Source organism: Staurois parvus, unplaced genomic scaffold, assembly GCF_062004578.1.
Source record: "Staurois parvus isolate SC_StPar_1 unplaced genomic scaffold, SC_StPar_1.0 ptg000387l, whole genome shotgun sequence".
NCBI lineage: Eukaryota > Metazoa > Chordata > Amphibia > Anura > Ranidae > Staurois > Staurois parvus.
In genome coordinates, this window is record NW_028318183.1 from 5,076,954 (window position 1) to 5,095,193 (window position 18,240).

At 39.6% G+C, this 18,240-nt stretch overlaps 1 protein-coding gene across 1 annotated transcript in view; it reads left to right on the plus strand.

The window, feature by feature from the left end:
- The window catches only part of SHISA2 (shisa family member 2), a 60,473-nt gene extending 42,638 nt beyond the window's left edge, over window positions 1–17,835 (plus strand). The window contains exon 2 of the mRNA XM_089685819.1: window positions 10,884–17,835. Within this exon, the coding sequence (XP_089541945.1) occupies window positions 10,884–11,440 (557 nt within the window). The 3' untranslated portion in view covers window positions 11,441–17,835. The remainder of the gene's footprint in view (window positions 1–10,883) is intronic.
- The last annotated feature ends 405 nt before the right edge of the window (window positions 17,836–18,240 follow it).

Here is an 18,240-nt window from a genome sequence, read left to right on the forward strand (position 1 = left end):
GGAAATTTAAAGCCATGTCAACTACCAGTTTTTAGGTGTGATAGATAGTATTAATTTTCTTTTTTAGGCTTTCTTTTTACCCTTTGATCTGGCCAGTTAGTCTGATGTTTTTCAACAGAACAAGCTCTCCTGCAAATGTATCAGTTAAGAGTGTTGAGATATACCATTATCACTCACAGGGGTGCCTACTATGATCAGCTTTTACTTAATCATGTAAAACCATTATCTCAAAAGAAAAAAAAAACTGTTACTGTAACTGCGGTGTGAGCTGGAGTTTAGCTTCAGTTTGTTAGTGTATCTAAATCTGCTAGTCCATCTAACACTTCCCTCACCCCCGCCACTGACAATGCTGCTGTCCAAAAGTGCCCCCTGTGCACTTTCATCCAGAGAGGGGGCACTCTAATACAAAGGGTGTGTTACTGGCCATGCACACATAGACTGTAATCAACGTTTTTTGACTGGGATGTTTTTTGGCTGGAAAAAAACCCAGGACTAGCAGCTTTCTAGACAAGTTTTTTAGCTGTAAAAACGCTATAACTCTGAAAAACACGGTAAAACGCTGCAAATGGGCATTTGTGGACTTTTTTTGACCTCCCCCCGCAAATTTTTTTGGGGTTAAAAAACCTGGAAAAACCGCAAATGCAGAAAAACACGGGAAAACACTGCTAATCGCGGCAAACGCCACTAAATCTTAATGCAAAAACGCTAAAAAAAACCTGAAAAAATTCACGTTTTTAACGTGACTTTACACAGCTAACATTACCAGCGTTATCAAAACGTCCACTGTGCATGAGGGCTTATACACTTTGCAGATTCCTGTGCAGAAAAAAATTGAACGTGATACTAGATTGTAAGCTCCAAGGAGCAGGGCCCTCCTTTCCCTCTTGTATTGTACTGTATTGTTGCTGTATTGTCTCCCTTTATATTGTAAAGTGCTGAGCAAACTGTTGGCGCTATATAAATCCTGTATAATAATAATATGCACAACCCCGGGGCTTGTAGTCAGTCAAAAAATTAGTATTGTGTTTACCTATAACAACAAATCAAATAACTACTGCAAAAAGGGATGTAAAACCTCTGCTGATATCTGCTCTCCATAAGAGGTAAATTGTTGGCGCTATATAAATCCTGTATTATAATAATAATAGTGTTGTGGTGTGAACAGGGCACATAGGGAATGATTGATTTTGTTGAAACTGACGTCTCTGCACGATGGTGTGAATGAGCTCTAAATGCAATAAAGTCAAAAAAGCTAGATTTTAAGCAGCTCAGTGAGCAAAATCAAGAGTTTTCACTTTAAGCACTTTAAGCTGGTCATAGATGGATCAAAATTTGGCCGGATTTAGTAGGAACTGGCCAAATTTCAATCCATCTATGACTGTTCCCATTCATGAGAAATCAATCTAATTTTATTTTATTTATTTATTACAGGTACTTCTATAGTCCCTTCTATCAGAGCACAATAACACAGTGGCGAGGATTCCTCCATCCATTTCACTTGTGTGGATGGGGGAATCTGTGCAGTTTTTTTCCATTAGCCCAAACAAAAAATGTATTCCCACAGTTTAACCTTTGACAAAATTTCAACAATGAAATCGAAAATTTTATTGGAAACTAAATCAATTTTCGCCAAAGTAATTTCACTCATCCCCAGTTTAGGACAAATATTTATTTTTTTTATACATTTTCAGAAGAGTGGCATAGTGGTAACATGGTTTTTACAACATGGCTTTTAACATGGCTTTTAACATGGCTTACATTGCAAGGGTTCCAAGATCAATACCCACCAGTGACACTACCTGCATGGAGTTTGTAGATATCTGCTGTAGGGTGGTCTCCTTTCCGTGACACATGATCACATAGTAATAGGTTATCTGGCTTCCACCTAAAATTGTTCTCAGTGTGTATAAATGTTTTAGACAGGCATTTGACCACGGGTGTCAAACTGGCGGCCCTCCAGCTGTTGCCAAACTACAAGTCCCATGAGGCATTGAAAGAATGACAGTTACAAGCATGACTCCCAAAGGCAGAGGCATTATGGGACTTGTAGTTTGGCAACAGCTGGAGGGCTGCCAGTTTGACACCCCTACACTAGACTATAAGTTTCTTTAGGGCCTGGAACTTAAAGTATGGTGGAGTTTGCTTACAGTCTGTATAGAAGAAATAAAAAAAAAAATTCAGTTGTCATCACAGTTGTCCATTAGCCAAAAAAGTTTAATAAGCTAGCTGATTGGTTTCTCTGAGGTGCCCATGGTTATCCTAATGAGTTGTGAAGTTTTAATGACTGTCCAGTTGTCACTCAATCCTTGTATTTCTGCTGATTACAGGGATGGAGTATCTACATCTCAAAGGCTGTAGAGAATTATCACTGTGAATTTTTGTTCCAGCAACATTTTTTTTACCCAGTGGGGCGTGCAGGTGTGAACATAGCCCATATGCTGGAAAATGCAATGAAATATATGACCGTGCGTGTGCGTCTAATGTGAAAAAGCCCTAAAAAGGTGTAAACTCTCTCCCACCACCACCCACATTCACTGCCATTGTGCACACATTTTAACAAATGTTCGGGAGTAACAGCAGTTGTGCCGAGTGTTCAAACATTTCTGCTCTCTGCGGTGACCTTTTGGTGAGTGATTTGGTACACATTTGCTTATAGTAAGCTTCAGCCAAAACACTTGAAGAAGGAAATAATGCTTCTCATACCTAGATAGTTGTACAAAAGCCAAATGTAAGATTTGTGTCACCTCAGAGCGTCCTAAGAAGGGCTCTTTTTTTTGGACTTTAGCATCTCTTTTTTTATTATTATTATTATTATTATTATTATACAGGATTTATATAGCGCCAACAGTCTGCTCAGCGCTTTACAATATAACAGGAGACAATACAGCAACAATACAGTTCAATACAAGAGGGTTAGGAGAGCCCTGCTCCTTGGAGCCTACAATCTCAGAGGGAGGGGCTAGTGGTACAAAAGGTAGTAACTGTGGGGGATGGACTGGTAGGAGGAGTAGAAGATTCTATTAGCTGAGGGCAGGATAGACTTCCCTGAAGAGATAGGTTTTCAGAGATCGCCTAAAAGTGAGCAGAGTAGGCGATAGGCTGATAAATTGGGGTAGAGAGTTCCAGAGGATGGGGGAAGCTCTGGAGAAGTCCTGTAGACGAGCATGGGAAGAGGAGACAAGGGAGCTAGAGAGCAGGAGGTCGTGGAAGGAGCAGAGAGGACGGTTTGGGTGATATTTGGAGACAAGATTGGTGATGTAATTTGGGGCAGAGTTATAAATGACTTTATATGTTATTGTTAATGTTTTGAATTTATCCGTTGGGCAACGGGAAGCCAGTGGAGGGATTGGCAGAGAGGGATGACAGATACAGAATGATTAGTAAGGTGGATGAGTCTGGCAGCAGCATCTCTTTTGACTTGCTACAGGGCTGACATTAGGTATATTTATAGTGTTGTCATTTAAAGTATTAAGACCATTACCAAAAGAGTGTAAAAGAGGAACTGCACCCTTTATTTGTTTGTTTAATCTCCTCTTGCCTTATATACTGGGTTAGTTGCAGTTAACATACATGTCCAGCATTTTTCTTCTAGACTCTCCTGCTCTTCTACCACATAGCTGATCCCACAGTGCCATCTTCTCTTCTACATGATTGAAAGCCGGCTACCTCTTCCTGATTCTTGCAGCCGGCCCCCTGAAGATTAAAGCCAGGTCTTCCCTCCAATACTGTGTTGCCACCTAGATATGGCTGCAGCACAGTGACCCAAACTTTCATAGACAATTCATGATTACGTGACCACCAGTGATAGTCCGTCACAGTGGTCACATGATGCAAACAGACCTTGTTAAAAGGATGATAGGGCTGGGCAGAAAGGGGTTAATCTGGCATGGGGCAATCGGACAATTTATTTTTTCATGAAGGTCCACCCAGCGACCATTACGTTACAGTGGTTTTAAATGATAATTTAAATACAGCTGTAGCTAGAGAGAATGTTGTGTCAAAATTAGCATTCAAACAGACCTCTTCACCAACTTTACAAAATTGTCTTTTCCATAGATTATTTTTATTTACTTCTAACGTGCCTTTGGACTTGCTAGAAAATGTGACTTCTCCAAGACGAGTCAAATCCCTAACTCATCCCAACCCCCTTACACATTAAAGCCCTTTCCTGTCCTGGGATTGTCTAGTTACTGTCTTTGCTGGCTTAGCTCCTCCACCCCTTCCCTAGAATCTCCTCCTTCCATATAGTTTCCTATAGCTGCTCAGGGCGGAGCAAAGGGGAATATTATACCTTGTTTCTTGAGTGACTCCTGTGAGTCTTGCTGGGGTTGCTGACTTCACATCCAAGATGATGGCCCCCCGCAACAGTCTCAGGGCTTTTGGATGTCTACACTAAAAGAGGCTTTTATAGGAAAATAACTTGCGTAATTTATGTTACATATACATATCTTATAAGAAGATTTTTGCTGAAATGAATGGTCTGGCTATAGGGCCTCAGAGACTAATTCCAGCCAATACTGAAAATTCCCTATTGTATTGTATCTGCTCTAGAAGTGTAGGGCATGTACCAATGACTGGTGACACACTTCTTGTCCCATAGCTACATGTCTTGTAGGTACATGGTACAAAATACATGACAGTGCTTGGTGACTAAATAAAGGAATATGTGAGAACACAATCACTCCTAAGGGCATCTTGCAGGCACTAGAGGAAAAAATGGTGACTTCCACCAAAAAAATGGAAATGCTTGACAAATGCTTGGGTGGAAGAAGTTTACATGGATTCAAGTGGCAGCATTAATGACAGTATTTGTAGGAAATGGTACTAGACTGTTCCATTCCAACTGATCAAACCCTGAAATGATTGTCTGAGTATAAAATGTGTCATCAGTTCTCCAGCTCAGGTGCTTAAAAGAGAAGTGTGGGTTTTTTCTTTCCAAATTATATTTACCTAGGTGGATGCAGAATTGGTCCGAAGCTGCATTTGTCCCCCCGACAGCTCTAAGGGTGAAAACTCAGTGATCATATGACCGCTGAGTTCTCACCGCCACTTGGAGAAGAGAGCAGTGACTGTCATTTACCGCTGTCTGCTCTGCCCCCCATGCCCACTGGAGCACTGGCCTGTGGAGGGGGAGCTGCTAGCTCAGGCTCTCAGCACCTCACTGAGAGGCTGTGTCAGGTGCTGCTTCATAATCTGGGCTGGATCATGACTTTAAAGTCAGGATCTTTCCCCAGCCTGGACTGGCTGAGTGACGTCAGCCGACAGGGGGTTTCAGGCCAGTGTCAGCTGAAAATGGGTTACGAACGAACTGCACTTCTGTGATCCACAGGAGAAGTACAGCCAACAGAGCTTTGACTATACTTCTCTTTTAAAAACAGTCCCAAGCCTGTTGCAATCTATGTATCCATGTATAGTCAACCTGCTGTTCAGTTGTGCCAAGATCATTTAGATTGTATGGGAGTTTGTGTTCATGTACACCCAAATAGAATTTTCCCATTGCACGCATTCCTGGAGATGGCTTGAAGCAACTACCAATTGCAAACCGGTATCAGCACAAGGCAAAACCTATATCACCAGCACACCATGGATCTTCAAAATAGTGACCAAAATGTATCACAGTGTTACAGCAGAAAATTGTGACGTTTTGGGACCACGCAGGTCCACACTGTTACATTACTGCAGTGATGTGATTGCTTTGATAACTTTTTAGACATTATTTTGAAGTATCCTGGTGTGCTGGCAACGTGTTTTTACTTATTCATATACCCTTAGGTATGGCTGCCATGGCTAGTTAGACTCTGCCATGGCTAGTTAGACTCTGCCATGGCTAGTAAGACTCTGTCATGGCTAGTAAGACTCTTCCATAGATTGTTTTTACAGTTAGATTGCAGGTGATACTTGGCAATGGTAGAAGTGGCTTTTACATTTTGAGAAATACAATCTAGACTTATCTTGCTCAACTTCAAACCTCTATGCTTCTAAATATTAAACAGTTTTGTTTATAGACCCACAGATAATATGCCTGTTTTTTCCCGTAAAACAGATTACAAATGTGCACACCTGTGTCCAATCCAGGTAATGGGGAAAACTGCTAGCAGGCCTGTGAGGACAGGAGATGCACCCTACATTTGGGTCTCAAGCCTGATCTCCTCCTTCTTAACATATCATGCCTTCTGGATGCAGTGATATTTGTAGGGCTATCCATAAAATGTTCACCTAGAGCTTGGCCATAAATGACCTGATGATCACAAGTGATTAGATTGCTGGTTGCTATTGGTAAACAACTTCATATCTCTCTGGTGAGCAATACATTTTCTAGCTTGTTGGAAAATCTTTGAGGCACCAGATCCTTCACTTTTTTATATAGACAAGAGGAGATGGTTTATTAACCATGTATGAGCCACAGTTATTGGTTGTGTATAGAGGCAGGATCTGGCACTAAAGTGGTACATTTGAGAACAGTATATGTCTCCCCAGTTTGGTCCTTGGGGAATATATCTAGTTGTCTATGGGCAGCCATGGTGAGGAAAGGTCTGATAACCTGAGAGTGTTTTGTATCTGTATTGCACACTGGATCACTTTGTAACTTGAAGGATTCAGTGGACAGCAATCATTTTTTAAGAACACAGAACGGATGCACCAGCCTCCATTGTTAGTAGGTGCACAACTGCCCAGCTTTTAGACTGCAAGAGTTTTGTAAATTTCCTTAAATACAACTTAATACAATTTAGAAGTGAATAGAAAGTGTCTAAAAGAATAGATGCTTATGTTACCTATTAGAGCCAGTCCAATTTTTCTCTTGTAGAACAGGAGAGAAAATGAAAGGCAATATCGCATTGGTTAACACGAGAATCACAGACAGTTCTTATACAGACTTTCACATAAAGCCAGCTGTCATTATACATAGAATATATTAACTGAGACATACATTGTAGTGCGTGTGTAATTCCTTTAAAACTAAATGAAATAAAAAGAGAGGAATACTGTGTATGTAATCCTTGTAATTAAACATGCTAGCCAAATTGAGCATTAGTGGGATTCCAGATATTGGATGTGATATTATATATCAGTACGGGGTGTCGTATTCCATATGCAATACGGCATTCAGGACTGAATTCCCTGGATAAATCCCATTGCTGTCAGTCAGGGTTAAGCTTCAAAAACCGCCATCCCCACTCTGTACAATGGGAACGCATCAGTACAAACTGCCAGACTTCACAATTATCATTCACACGCTGAAATAGGAGTGGAAACATTCTTGTTATCATTAAGATTCCTTTCCTGTCATTTGATTCATTGCCTTTCCTGTGTCACATGAACTGCCGTGAACTAATGAAAAAATTGCTTCAGTAAGTGCAGATGCCACCTGTCCAGCGTGAACAATCCCCCCTTATAATTGGGGCCTGCGTTTGGGCATGTTGCTTTCATTTTGGGATTTGCAATTGGAGCTTTCTCAATTAGCTAAGTGCAAGTGAGGTTATGGCTGCTTGTCTATGGCAAAGAAAAAAAATGACGCTAATTTGTAAGCAGTGTCATTCTCATAGTCCTGAAACTAAAGTGTCAATATTTCAGTTGGATGGATGATGGCTGCCTGGAAAACTCAGTAGAGCTTTACTCTGTGTTTGTACAATGCATTGCAGGCATTTTGGGGTGCCATCAAAAATGAATGGCACCACAGCAGCAGCAGCGCACGTATGTTACCAAAATATAATTGTGCCATTTTATGTCCTAACTCACAAATTGGATTAGCCAAATCTGTACCAAAAGAAGGCTACCATTGCTAACCTCCTTCTGAAAATACTTATATAAAATGGATAGCTCAAGTTAGACGATCAAATTACTACCCAAAATCCCAAAACATGGTGGCAGAAAATACAAAAAGGGACCCCCTGGGACTTTTAAGGCAGAACCACACATAAGATTAATCTAAATGGCAACGTGCCAATTTTTTTTTTCTTTTGTATTTTTATTGTACAAAAACATAAAATTGTGGGAGACTGTATATCTCCAATTATAAAATAGCCACATGACTTGTTACACAATATTGATACACATATACAGTATAATACATTGATGCATATAACCCATTCTATTAAGTTCTACCCAATTGATGCTTGGGATGGTATGACGAGATCAGTATGGGTGAAAACTCCAAATAACTCCCAACATGTTTCGGAAAAATATCCTTCTTCAGGGAAAGAAGTTTGAATATGGGAATGTCTAGAATATACAATATAAAAAATGCATACAGTTGCAAGAAAAAGTATGTGAACCCCTTGGGATTACGTGGAGTTTTGCATGAATTGGCCATAAAATGTGCTCTGAACGTCATCTAAGTCACAACAATAGAAGAACACGGTCTGCTGAACATAATACTACACAAACATTAGATGTTGCCATGGTTTAATTGCACATAACATGTAAACATTCACAGTGCAGGGAGGAAAAAGTATGTGAGGCCCTAGCTTAATGACTTCTCCCAGAGCTAATTGGAGCCAGGAGTGAGCCAACCTTGACTCCAATCAGTGTGATGATATTGGATATGTTGCTGACAGCTGTTCTGCCCTTAAAAAACACACACCTGTTTTGGGTTTACTGGTTTCAAGAAGCACTGTCTGATGTGAACCATGCCTCGCAGAAAAGAGCTCTCAGAAGACCTACGATCAAGAATTGTTGACTTGCATGAAGCTGGAAAGGGTTACAAAAGTATCTCCAAAAGCCTTGATGTTCATGTGTCCACGGTAAGACAGACTGTCTACAAATGGAGAAAGTTTAACACTGTTGCTACTCTCCCTAGGCGTGGTCGTCCTGTAAAAATGACTGCAAGAGCACAGCGCAGAATGCTGCATGAGGTAAAGAAGAATCCCAGAGTGTCAGCTAAAGACCTACAGAAATCTCTGGCACATGCTAACATTTTTGTTGATACATCTACAATAAGGAAAACATTAAACAAGAATGGAGTACATGGGAGGACACCAAGGAGGAAGCCATTGCTGTCCAAAAAGAATATTGCAGCATGTTTGAAGTTTGCAAAAGACCACCTGGATGTTCCACAGCACTACTGGCAAAATATACTGTGGACAGATGAAACCAAGATTGAGTTGTTTGGGAAGAACACACAACACTATGTGTGGAGAAAAAAAGGCACAGCACACCAACATCAAAACCTCATCCCCACTGTAAAACATGGCGGAGGGAGCATCATGGTTTGGGGCTGCTTTGCTGCCTCAGGGCCTGGACGGATGTTGTCATTGATGGGAAAATGAATTCCAGAGTTTATCAAGACATTTTGCAGGAAAACGTACGACCATCTGTCCGCCAACTGAAGCTCTGCAGAGGATGGGTGATGCAACAGGACAATGACCCAAAGCATACAAGTAATTCAACAAAACAATGGCTGCAACAGCACAGAATACGCCTTCTGGAGTGGCCCAGTCAGAGTCCTGACCTCAACCCGATTGAAATGCTGTGGCATGACCTTAAGAGAGCGATTCACACCAGACATCCCAAGAATATTGCTACACTGAAACAGTTTTGTGAAGAGGAGTGGTCCAAAAATTACTCCAGATCGTTGTGCAGGTCTGATCTGCAACTACAGGAAATGTTTGGTTGAGGTTATTTCTGCCAAAGGAGGGTCAACCAGTTATTAAGTCCAAAGGTTCACATACTTTTTCCTCCCTCCACTGTGAATGTTTACATGTTATGTGCAATTAAACCATGGCAACGTCTAATGTTTGTGTAGTATTATGTTCAGCAGACTGTGTTCTTTTATTGTTGTGACTTAGATGATGTTCAGAGCACATTTTATGCCCAATTCATGCAAAACTCCACGTAATCCCAAGGGGTTCACATACTTTTTCTTGCAACTGTATATTGCTCAGATGTAAAAGAGTACACATATGCAAAAAATAGGCCATAGGTGCTTACTTACATACAAAGGTATATACATGAATTGTACACAGAGTGCTTGTTAAGTGGGGCTAATGTTCACCCAAACCCCGCCTAGGGAACACACCAGAAACCACATGGACCTCCCAAATGACACCAGAGGGGGATGCAGAGATATCTAAAATATATATAAAAAATACAACAAGGTCATGGCAGTGCAGATGTTGTTCAGCAGTCCCTTGGACATGAATGGATACTTGAGATGGAGTAAGAAAAGTCCAATAAGTAAAATCCACTAGCGCAATAGGTCTACTGTGATCGATGCCTTCTGAAAATATTGGCAGTCTCCTGGCCAGTCTGCTGACATCATAGGCCCTTTCTCTTCTCCTCCAGCAGTGACGGTGGATGGACCTTCCTTATGGATTGAACTGCACTCATGTGATGACATGTGATTGACATGTGATTACCATGCTGTTCATGAGTCCTGTAATGCCAGGCATGTTGACACGCTCCCAGGGTTCACAGGAAGTGGGCTGAATGACAGTCATGCTGTATTAGGGAGCCTTGAGTATTCAGGAGACGGCCCTGGAATGAAGTTGAGTGGTGCAGACAAAAATTTTTTATTTTTTAACATGCTAAGCCACTGGATTTTATTTATGTATTTATTATAAACATGGCGTTGTACTTTAATATTTGGTACCAAATCTGATACCAAACCTTATGTTGTGACATATTTAGCACACAGTACTTCTTATGTAAAATTGTTCCTCGCTCTGGTGTTTTATCTATTTCTATCCATTATTTTGGAGGTGGATACCAATATGTGTGTTTTTCAATGTCAAACTGGACATTATACATTCCTAAAAGCACAAAACACAGTGATCGATAGCATTTCAATGGTCGGCTGGTTAACACAAAAATCTGTTTGCTAAATGGTTAAAGTAAAAACATGATTTCTCAGTAATAACTCTGGATTTTTTCTTTTATTCTTGCAGTGCCCATCTATGTACCATTTCTAATTGTTGGATCCGTCTTTGTTGCCTTCATCATACTGGGGTCTCTAGTAGCCGTGTGTTGTTGCCGCTGTCTACGACCTAAGCAGGAGCCCCAGCAAAGCCGAGCACCAGGTGGGAATCGGCTCATGGAGACAATCCCGATGATTTCAAGTGCCAGCACTTCACGTGGCTCTTCTTCCCGCCAGTCAAGTACAGCCACCAGTTCTAGCTCCAGTGCCAACTCTGGTGCCAGGGCACCTCCCACTAGATCACAAACCAACTGCTGCTTGCCAGAAGGAGCCATGAATAACGTCTATGTAAATATGCCCACCAACTACTCAGTGTTGAACTGTCAACAAGCCACACAGCTTGTCCCTCACCAAGGACAATACCTTCACCCCCAGTTTGTTGGCTATGCTGTACCTCATGACTCTGTCCCTATGACACCTGTTCCCCCTTTTATGGACGGACTCCAAGGTGGCTACAGACCAATGCAGTCACCATACCCTCCTCACACCAATCCTGAACAGATGATGTACCCAGCAGTGACTGTTTAAGCTGAGTCTTATTTAATGGACTAAAAATGAGGACTTTTTTCAGGTCTCTGCTTGGTGGCTAAATGAGAACTACAGGAAACAATGCATTTTACAGGGACACAGAGACTGTTAGAACGAAAAGAGACTTCAAATAGCTTTATTGTAAAATGCATGGTGAAACAAAAAGTGACAAAAGGTTTTTACGAATGTGCATAGACCTTTTTTTTTTCCGGGTTGGAGTGGGAATATATTTTTAATTAACATGCCTGAGCCATTAAAGGGAATCTGTCACAAATGAGGATACCTATGTGGAAATCCCCTGATTAAAGCATTCTCACATACACCAGCGCCAATGAAACGAACCTGGATCTATTCAATGTCACTTTGAGTGATGACATGTCCTGGAAGTAGCATAGAACATGGGAGTTATAAAAAAAAGTAGCTTTCATTTGAGGTTTCTAACTTAAGAGTTCTTTGTAAAGACACCCTTTAAGCCACTTTTTGCTGGACTTGAATATCCAGTTTCAGCAAAAACTAGGTGAAGGATGTGATTTTCCAAAGAAGTAATTTTTGATCTGGTCCAGTGAAACAGTGTTGGTTTCAAACACCCAATCAGCATAATGTGAAATCATATGCATGCAGCCAAGCGTTAGTTTGATGGGCCACAGAAAAACATATAAGAACATATTTGGGTGGGGACTGAAGCACTAGCAGAAATCCATGCAAACATGGGTAGACAATACACACCCCATGCAGACAGAATTCTTTGTGGTATTCAAACACAGGTCCAAGAAATGCAAGACCATAGTACTTCCCAAAACGTTTACTCCAAAACCAACTGGATGCAATGGGTCAATGGAAAAATTACTCCTTTCTTAAACACACCTTTAGTATTTTCTGCTATAGCAGGTTGTATTTTTTAATGTGTAATAATTATGGTGCATACAATGTATATTTATCATAGACAATCATGCAGACAATCAGACGTAAAGACAGTGCAATCACACAAGCTTTAGGCTTATGCTTCATGTAGGCCTAACAAACAACAAATCCTTAGAGTGTATGTATAACCAAACCTTTTTAAAGTTTCGGATAGAGTAAGGAAGATTTAAAACCCCTAAAAGGTTATTCTTTTTGCTGTCTGTGTCACACTTGGGGGGGGGGGGGGGTCCTTCACTTCTCACCCTGGAGACACAACAGGCAATGTGACGATATCCAACCAAACTAAGGGTAATTTCCCTCTTTACACAGTTGTCATCAAAACATTTGTCCCATACGAGTTACCTTCACATCTTGTCAACTGTGAATTCTTGGATTTCCCATCAAGTTCTGTCTGTGTGAAAATGGTTTCCAGGACAAATAGAGAGGCACATCTCCCCAGCCGGGACAAATACAGAAAAAAAGCTAAAGTGTAAACTATATCAGTGAATTTTTTAGCTCTGTTCTCTTTCCGGTGTCCTTATACAGATAAGTGAGTGGGTGTTGTCACTGTAGGACAGGAAATGTGTTACTGGCTGCATCACCAGGTGCAAATCAAGGATAACAAGCTTGAAAAAAAAAAAGAAGGAAACTAATGCAGCCACCTCATCTAAGGAATATAAAGCTGCATTGTATTACATTTTTGGTTTTGGGTTTAGAAATGCTTTAAATGGGATTTAATTCTTCCATCCTCCAAACTAAAAAAAAATATTTTGCCTTTACATACACTTAAATTTGAAGGATTCAAATGAAATTCAAAATGAGATATAATACATTTTTGCTATGAAGATTGTTTAAAAAGACATGCAATCGAACTTAAATGAAAAGTAGAAACTGCTATTGCTGACCATTCCTTTGGAAGATTTTAGTTCCCTGACTGTCTAGCTGACCCCCTGGCTTTAATACTTTTGAGGCTGAGCTGAGACTGTTCATACAATATATTCACTTCAGTTATCCAATCATTTGTAGGCAAAAGTATACTTATATTTGCTTTTTTAATGATTGAATAATTAAAATGAATTTTCACACAATTTATTTCTTTGGTAATTTAGCCTCTTTGTCTCATTTACCTGTAACAAGTGTGCAGATAAGGAGTTTTGACTTCAGGCTGGCTTTCCTAAGGCAGGCCATAGACTATACATTTCCCTCCCGCCGAGATATTGTGTTCTCCCAGTGGGGGTCATGGGGGAGCCATCCCTTGTGAGAGAATACAGAGATTATTGCTAGCGGCTATAGCCTCTGGCAATATTCTCATGAAAAATCCAATAAGCTGGTTGTACCCAAGGAGTACAACAATCGAATTGGGTACAATTAGCCTGCCCATAGATGGTTCGAATCCTGGCAGTTCCCTGCTGAACTGGTTGAGATTCCAACCATCTATGGCCAGCTTAAGCCTTCCACTCAGTGACTAAGGGTAACTGGATCCAGGAGGTCACCATAACAGATAGGCAATTAGCTTTTTAAAAAGGAGACCAGCGGTAGCCATAGTATTTTTCTCATAGCAGGTTTGCTTTAACATCAGAACATCAGTCAAGACCAACATTTTCAGGCATTGTTGGTAAAGAATAGTGTTCATTGAACCATGCTTGATATTTCTTTTTAATGTAATATAGATCAATTTTATTGAAAGGTTCACAGTCATTGTGATGATTTACAATCAGCTGCTTTGTGGTTGTGTGTCTTCTGATACATTGGTAACATTGTTCATCAAGCTAGTGGATGCTCACATACTCTGTAATTCACACAGTTCACTAAAGCTGACCATTCACTCAACTAGGTTCAGCCAGTTCCTGCTGAGGAGTTCTGGGTGATGACAAATTTTGAATGAAAAATCAGAGAAGCCACTTTTCAGGTTTTCAAACTGCTATAGGTGTTGTGGCTGCTTGAATACAATAGCTAGCAGCGAAGATTCATCCAGCTACGTAAATGGAGGAATCTATAAAATTTCTCTTGTTCAGTTCATGGGCAGAAAGAGAAAAATCTATACATGTATGTCCAGCCTTATTGCTAGTTAATCGTGTTTTTTTTTTAGTTGACACCATGAAGTGTCATTCAATAGCAGCTAAATTTGCCCCTTTTATTCTGTTGGATGGATAAGCCATCAGGGTAGTGTGATGCCTTCACTGCGCATTGTGTCTGGGCTGAGACCGTTAAATAGACTTCTAGTAGACTTATCATTATCACTGCATTTGTTGGGGGTCTGGAGTTCTCCTTTAAAGTTCACAGTTATTTATGCACAATGAAGACATTCATTTATGGGCTAAACTAATAATTTAAGGTATAAACAGTTTGTTTTCTTTTGGAAATAATGCCCATATTGACAAACAGCCAAGGAAAACCAATGATAGCCTTTTGTTCCTAGGACCACGGGTGAGGCTTTGCCTAAAACTGGTGGGGTTATGGTACAGCGGGCTGTGCTCCATGGTGAAGGTGTAGCTTGATCTGTTGGGTTTTACATTGGGTCTGCTGACAAGGAAAAAAAAACAATGAATATAAAAATTCAAAACTGATAACCAGCCACATAATTGAGGTGCTCTGTTAGTCGTACACATTTTCATTCTTTAGAGGTGTCACCTGCTCCATGTATTTATATGCTGTTTATCATGAACATTGGTTTAGCACAAAAAATGGTTGCCGCTACTGTGTAAAAGTGACTTGTGTTCTTGAAAGCCTCAGGATTTCTACAGAAGATGAATGTAGATAAATCAAGTGAAAATGTGTGTATTATATTATTATTGTTTTATAGTTGAATGGTACAGAAAGCAACCGCATTGTCACCACTATGTAAAATATATATTTTTTAATACAGTTTTTTTTAACGTTTATAACTAATGAACACTCTCAGTTGTGAAACCAACAAACATAAAAAGTAAAATGCTAAAAGTAATTTTAAAAAAATTACTAAATTAGTAAAAAGTTGGAGATACGTAGGCAAAAATTACTAAAAAGGTTATGTGCAATGGCAAGTGCAGCCAGCTATCCTCCATCCTTTCCAATACCTGACTGATTAAATCTTATAAAAAAAAACAAAAAACTTTTTTTATTTAGTAACAAAGTAAAATTGTAAATACATTTTTTAAAAAATCTTATGTCATTAAAACAAGACATATATGACCAAAGAAAATAATGTACTTATAGCCTCTGGTCTGAAATTAGGCTCAATATGTTCTTGGCTAAGAAATGAATACACATGGCTCTCCCCCCATCTCACAAGCTATAATCTGTATACACTGTCTGAAAATCGGCTGATTCAGCAGGCATCGGGCGAGCTTCAGTCAGTGTGCACAGCAGACTGCTCGACAGAAACCAGTCTAACGACTGTTTTTTTTGTCAAAAAGACATGCTGAAAAACCAGCATCCAACCAGCGTTTGCAGCCAATGGCTGCAACTGTGCATTCACACACAACATAACGCATGTGCACAAGTGAAAAATCCCCATTGTTTTCCCATACCCTGGTGAGCTACTGGTACCTTTGCGGAAATACGCTGTACACAAATGCAGAAGCCACCAGTGATTACATAAGCATGGCCACATACAGCCATTCATTGCATTGGCAGCTGTACAATGTGTAATATCATGTATTCTTTTAAAAAAATGATTTTTTTCTTACACCCGTTTTGATTGCAAAAGTCAGCACAGTTTAACCACATTCGCTAAACTAAGTTATCGAACAGCCAATATTATGGAAAACCAGTCCCAATGTAATGCAACTGAAGAAGCTGCCAAGAAGGGTTTTTTCTGATAGAAATAATTAAAAATATTTTGGGTATCTGTTAGATTATCATTGTCCTATGTATGAGACCTGGACAACTCAATTCACAAATTATGCACAAAAAAATAAAAATCATGCAATCTGCAACTCTGAATTCCCTGAATTCTGCACAGATCAGGCCATTCTGCAAGCAAATGTTAGTTCATCACTAAAACCAGCCAGGTCCCCTTGTCCAGTCTTGGATCTGCTTAAAGTGGTAGTAAATTCCCATGTTTAAAGTTATACCTACAAGTAAGCCTATAATAAGTCTTACCTTTAGGTACAGTAAATACCTCCAAAACATGCGCCGTTTAGATGTTTACATATGTAGTGTATGTGACGTCACCAGCGCATGTGCCCTGCGCTCTCAACGGCATCCCGCACACATAGACATACATTCTCATGGGATGTCTATGTGCTTCTGTGTGGACTGCAGAAGCCACCTATGAGCATTCATTGCTCAGGTGGGCAATAAAGCAAAAAAGCAGCTCAGCCTATAGGTTTTAAGTATTGCAGTGGCCTGTAATATCTCATAACTACTGGCCCTGATTCATCACAGTGCAACATTATTTAATGCACCTTAAAATGTCCTTAAGGCATGCTAAAGTGGCCTCTCATGCAGTATTATTGAATGTCATTTTAGCATGCCTCTAGCACTATTTAGCACTCCTTATGTGATGTTGCAGCGAGATGAATCCAGGCCCCTTGTTATCATTACTGTTCAGTTAACATTAGTGTAATGCAGCCATGGTACCTTTACAATAGGTTCCATTTACTGCTGGGAATAAGGATTTTCCAGTGTCTGATTTCCCTCTATCTTATCCATTTGTTGAAGCTGACCCAAGGAAGCACATACTCTGAACTAGGGGGAGACAGATCATTATCGGCGGTGTTAACTCTCACCTAGGCAACACAGAGGTTTAGCAGATCTTCAACTTTTATTTTTCATGCTTAGTATGTGTTTTCTGTGCTGAACATTTTTATAACTAAAGGTGCAGTTTAAATACAGAATAAAATGTAATGTATAATTTTACTTACATGGCTCTCTAGCTGTATGACATGTGGATTTCATTGTCCATTCATTGTTCCAGGTTTTATAGATCATGTTTTCAGGTTCATTTATTAGGATAGCACACAGGCCAGTAATGATGTGCAAGAATTGCAGCAGCCAAGTCACCCCTGCCTGTCACACAGGCAAAATAATAAAAAATACTTGTTGATCACTTTGCTTTAGGTTGCACGCATTGCTTTTTGCATACAAGAGCTCAATGCTATAACTTTTTGACATCAAAACCTAGAATTTATTAGACCTATGTACTATATTCCTGCCTGTTGTTTTTGTTAACCGGGATAAATTTAGATTTTTCCATTTATTGTCACCCAACACACCCACTGCATGTACCTGCTATAGGTCGGCTCTGATATGACAAATTCAGAGATCAGTTATTTGTATATTATATACTGTAAAAAAAAATGAACATAAATTAAATTTGTAAAAGTTATTTTCCATGTTTTGGGTGAAAAGTTTTAAAAGCAATTAAATTTGAGATGTGGTGTTTTGCACAATTTCTGTGTGTATTGTATAATAGTGTAAAAGGAAAAAAAAACATGCTTTGCCATAATTCTTCTGAAAAGGGCACTTAGAAAGTGTTTCTTTTTTTAATAAATGTTTTATGGTGTGATATATTTACTTTGATTCTTGATTATTTTAAATATATTTTTATAGCATATTAATATAAATATACTCAATTGTTCTTAACCAGTGACTGAGAGCGAAATCTAATATTATTAAATTTTTTATTATGTGTGTTATATATTGATCTTGTCATGTGAAAACACACAAGTGAGGTTGAGTTTTTACTTTACAGTGTAATATGCCTCCGATTATGGTACCTGGTGTGAAGATAGTGAGGTTTGATGAATAAAAATGGTCAAATATAGATCTCATGTCTGCGCTAGGCATTATTGAAAGATGACACATTTGATAAAACGCAGTCCATCTTAAAACACATTTGACAAAAACCAAAGATATAAACCACCACCAGCCAGAGTCCTCAATAAACTTCCAATGAAGTCCATTTGTAAATGGCC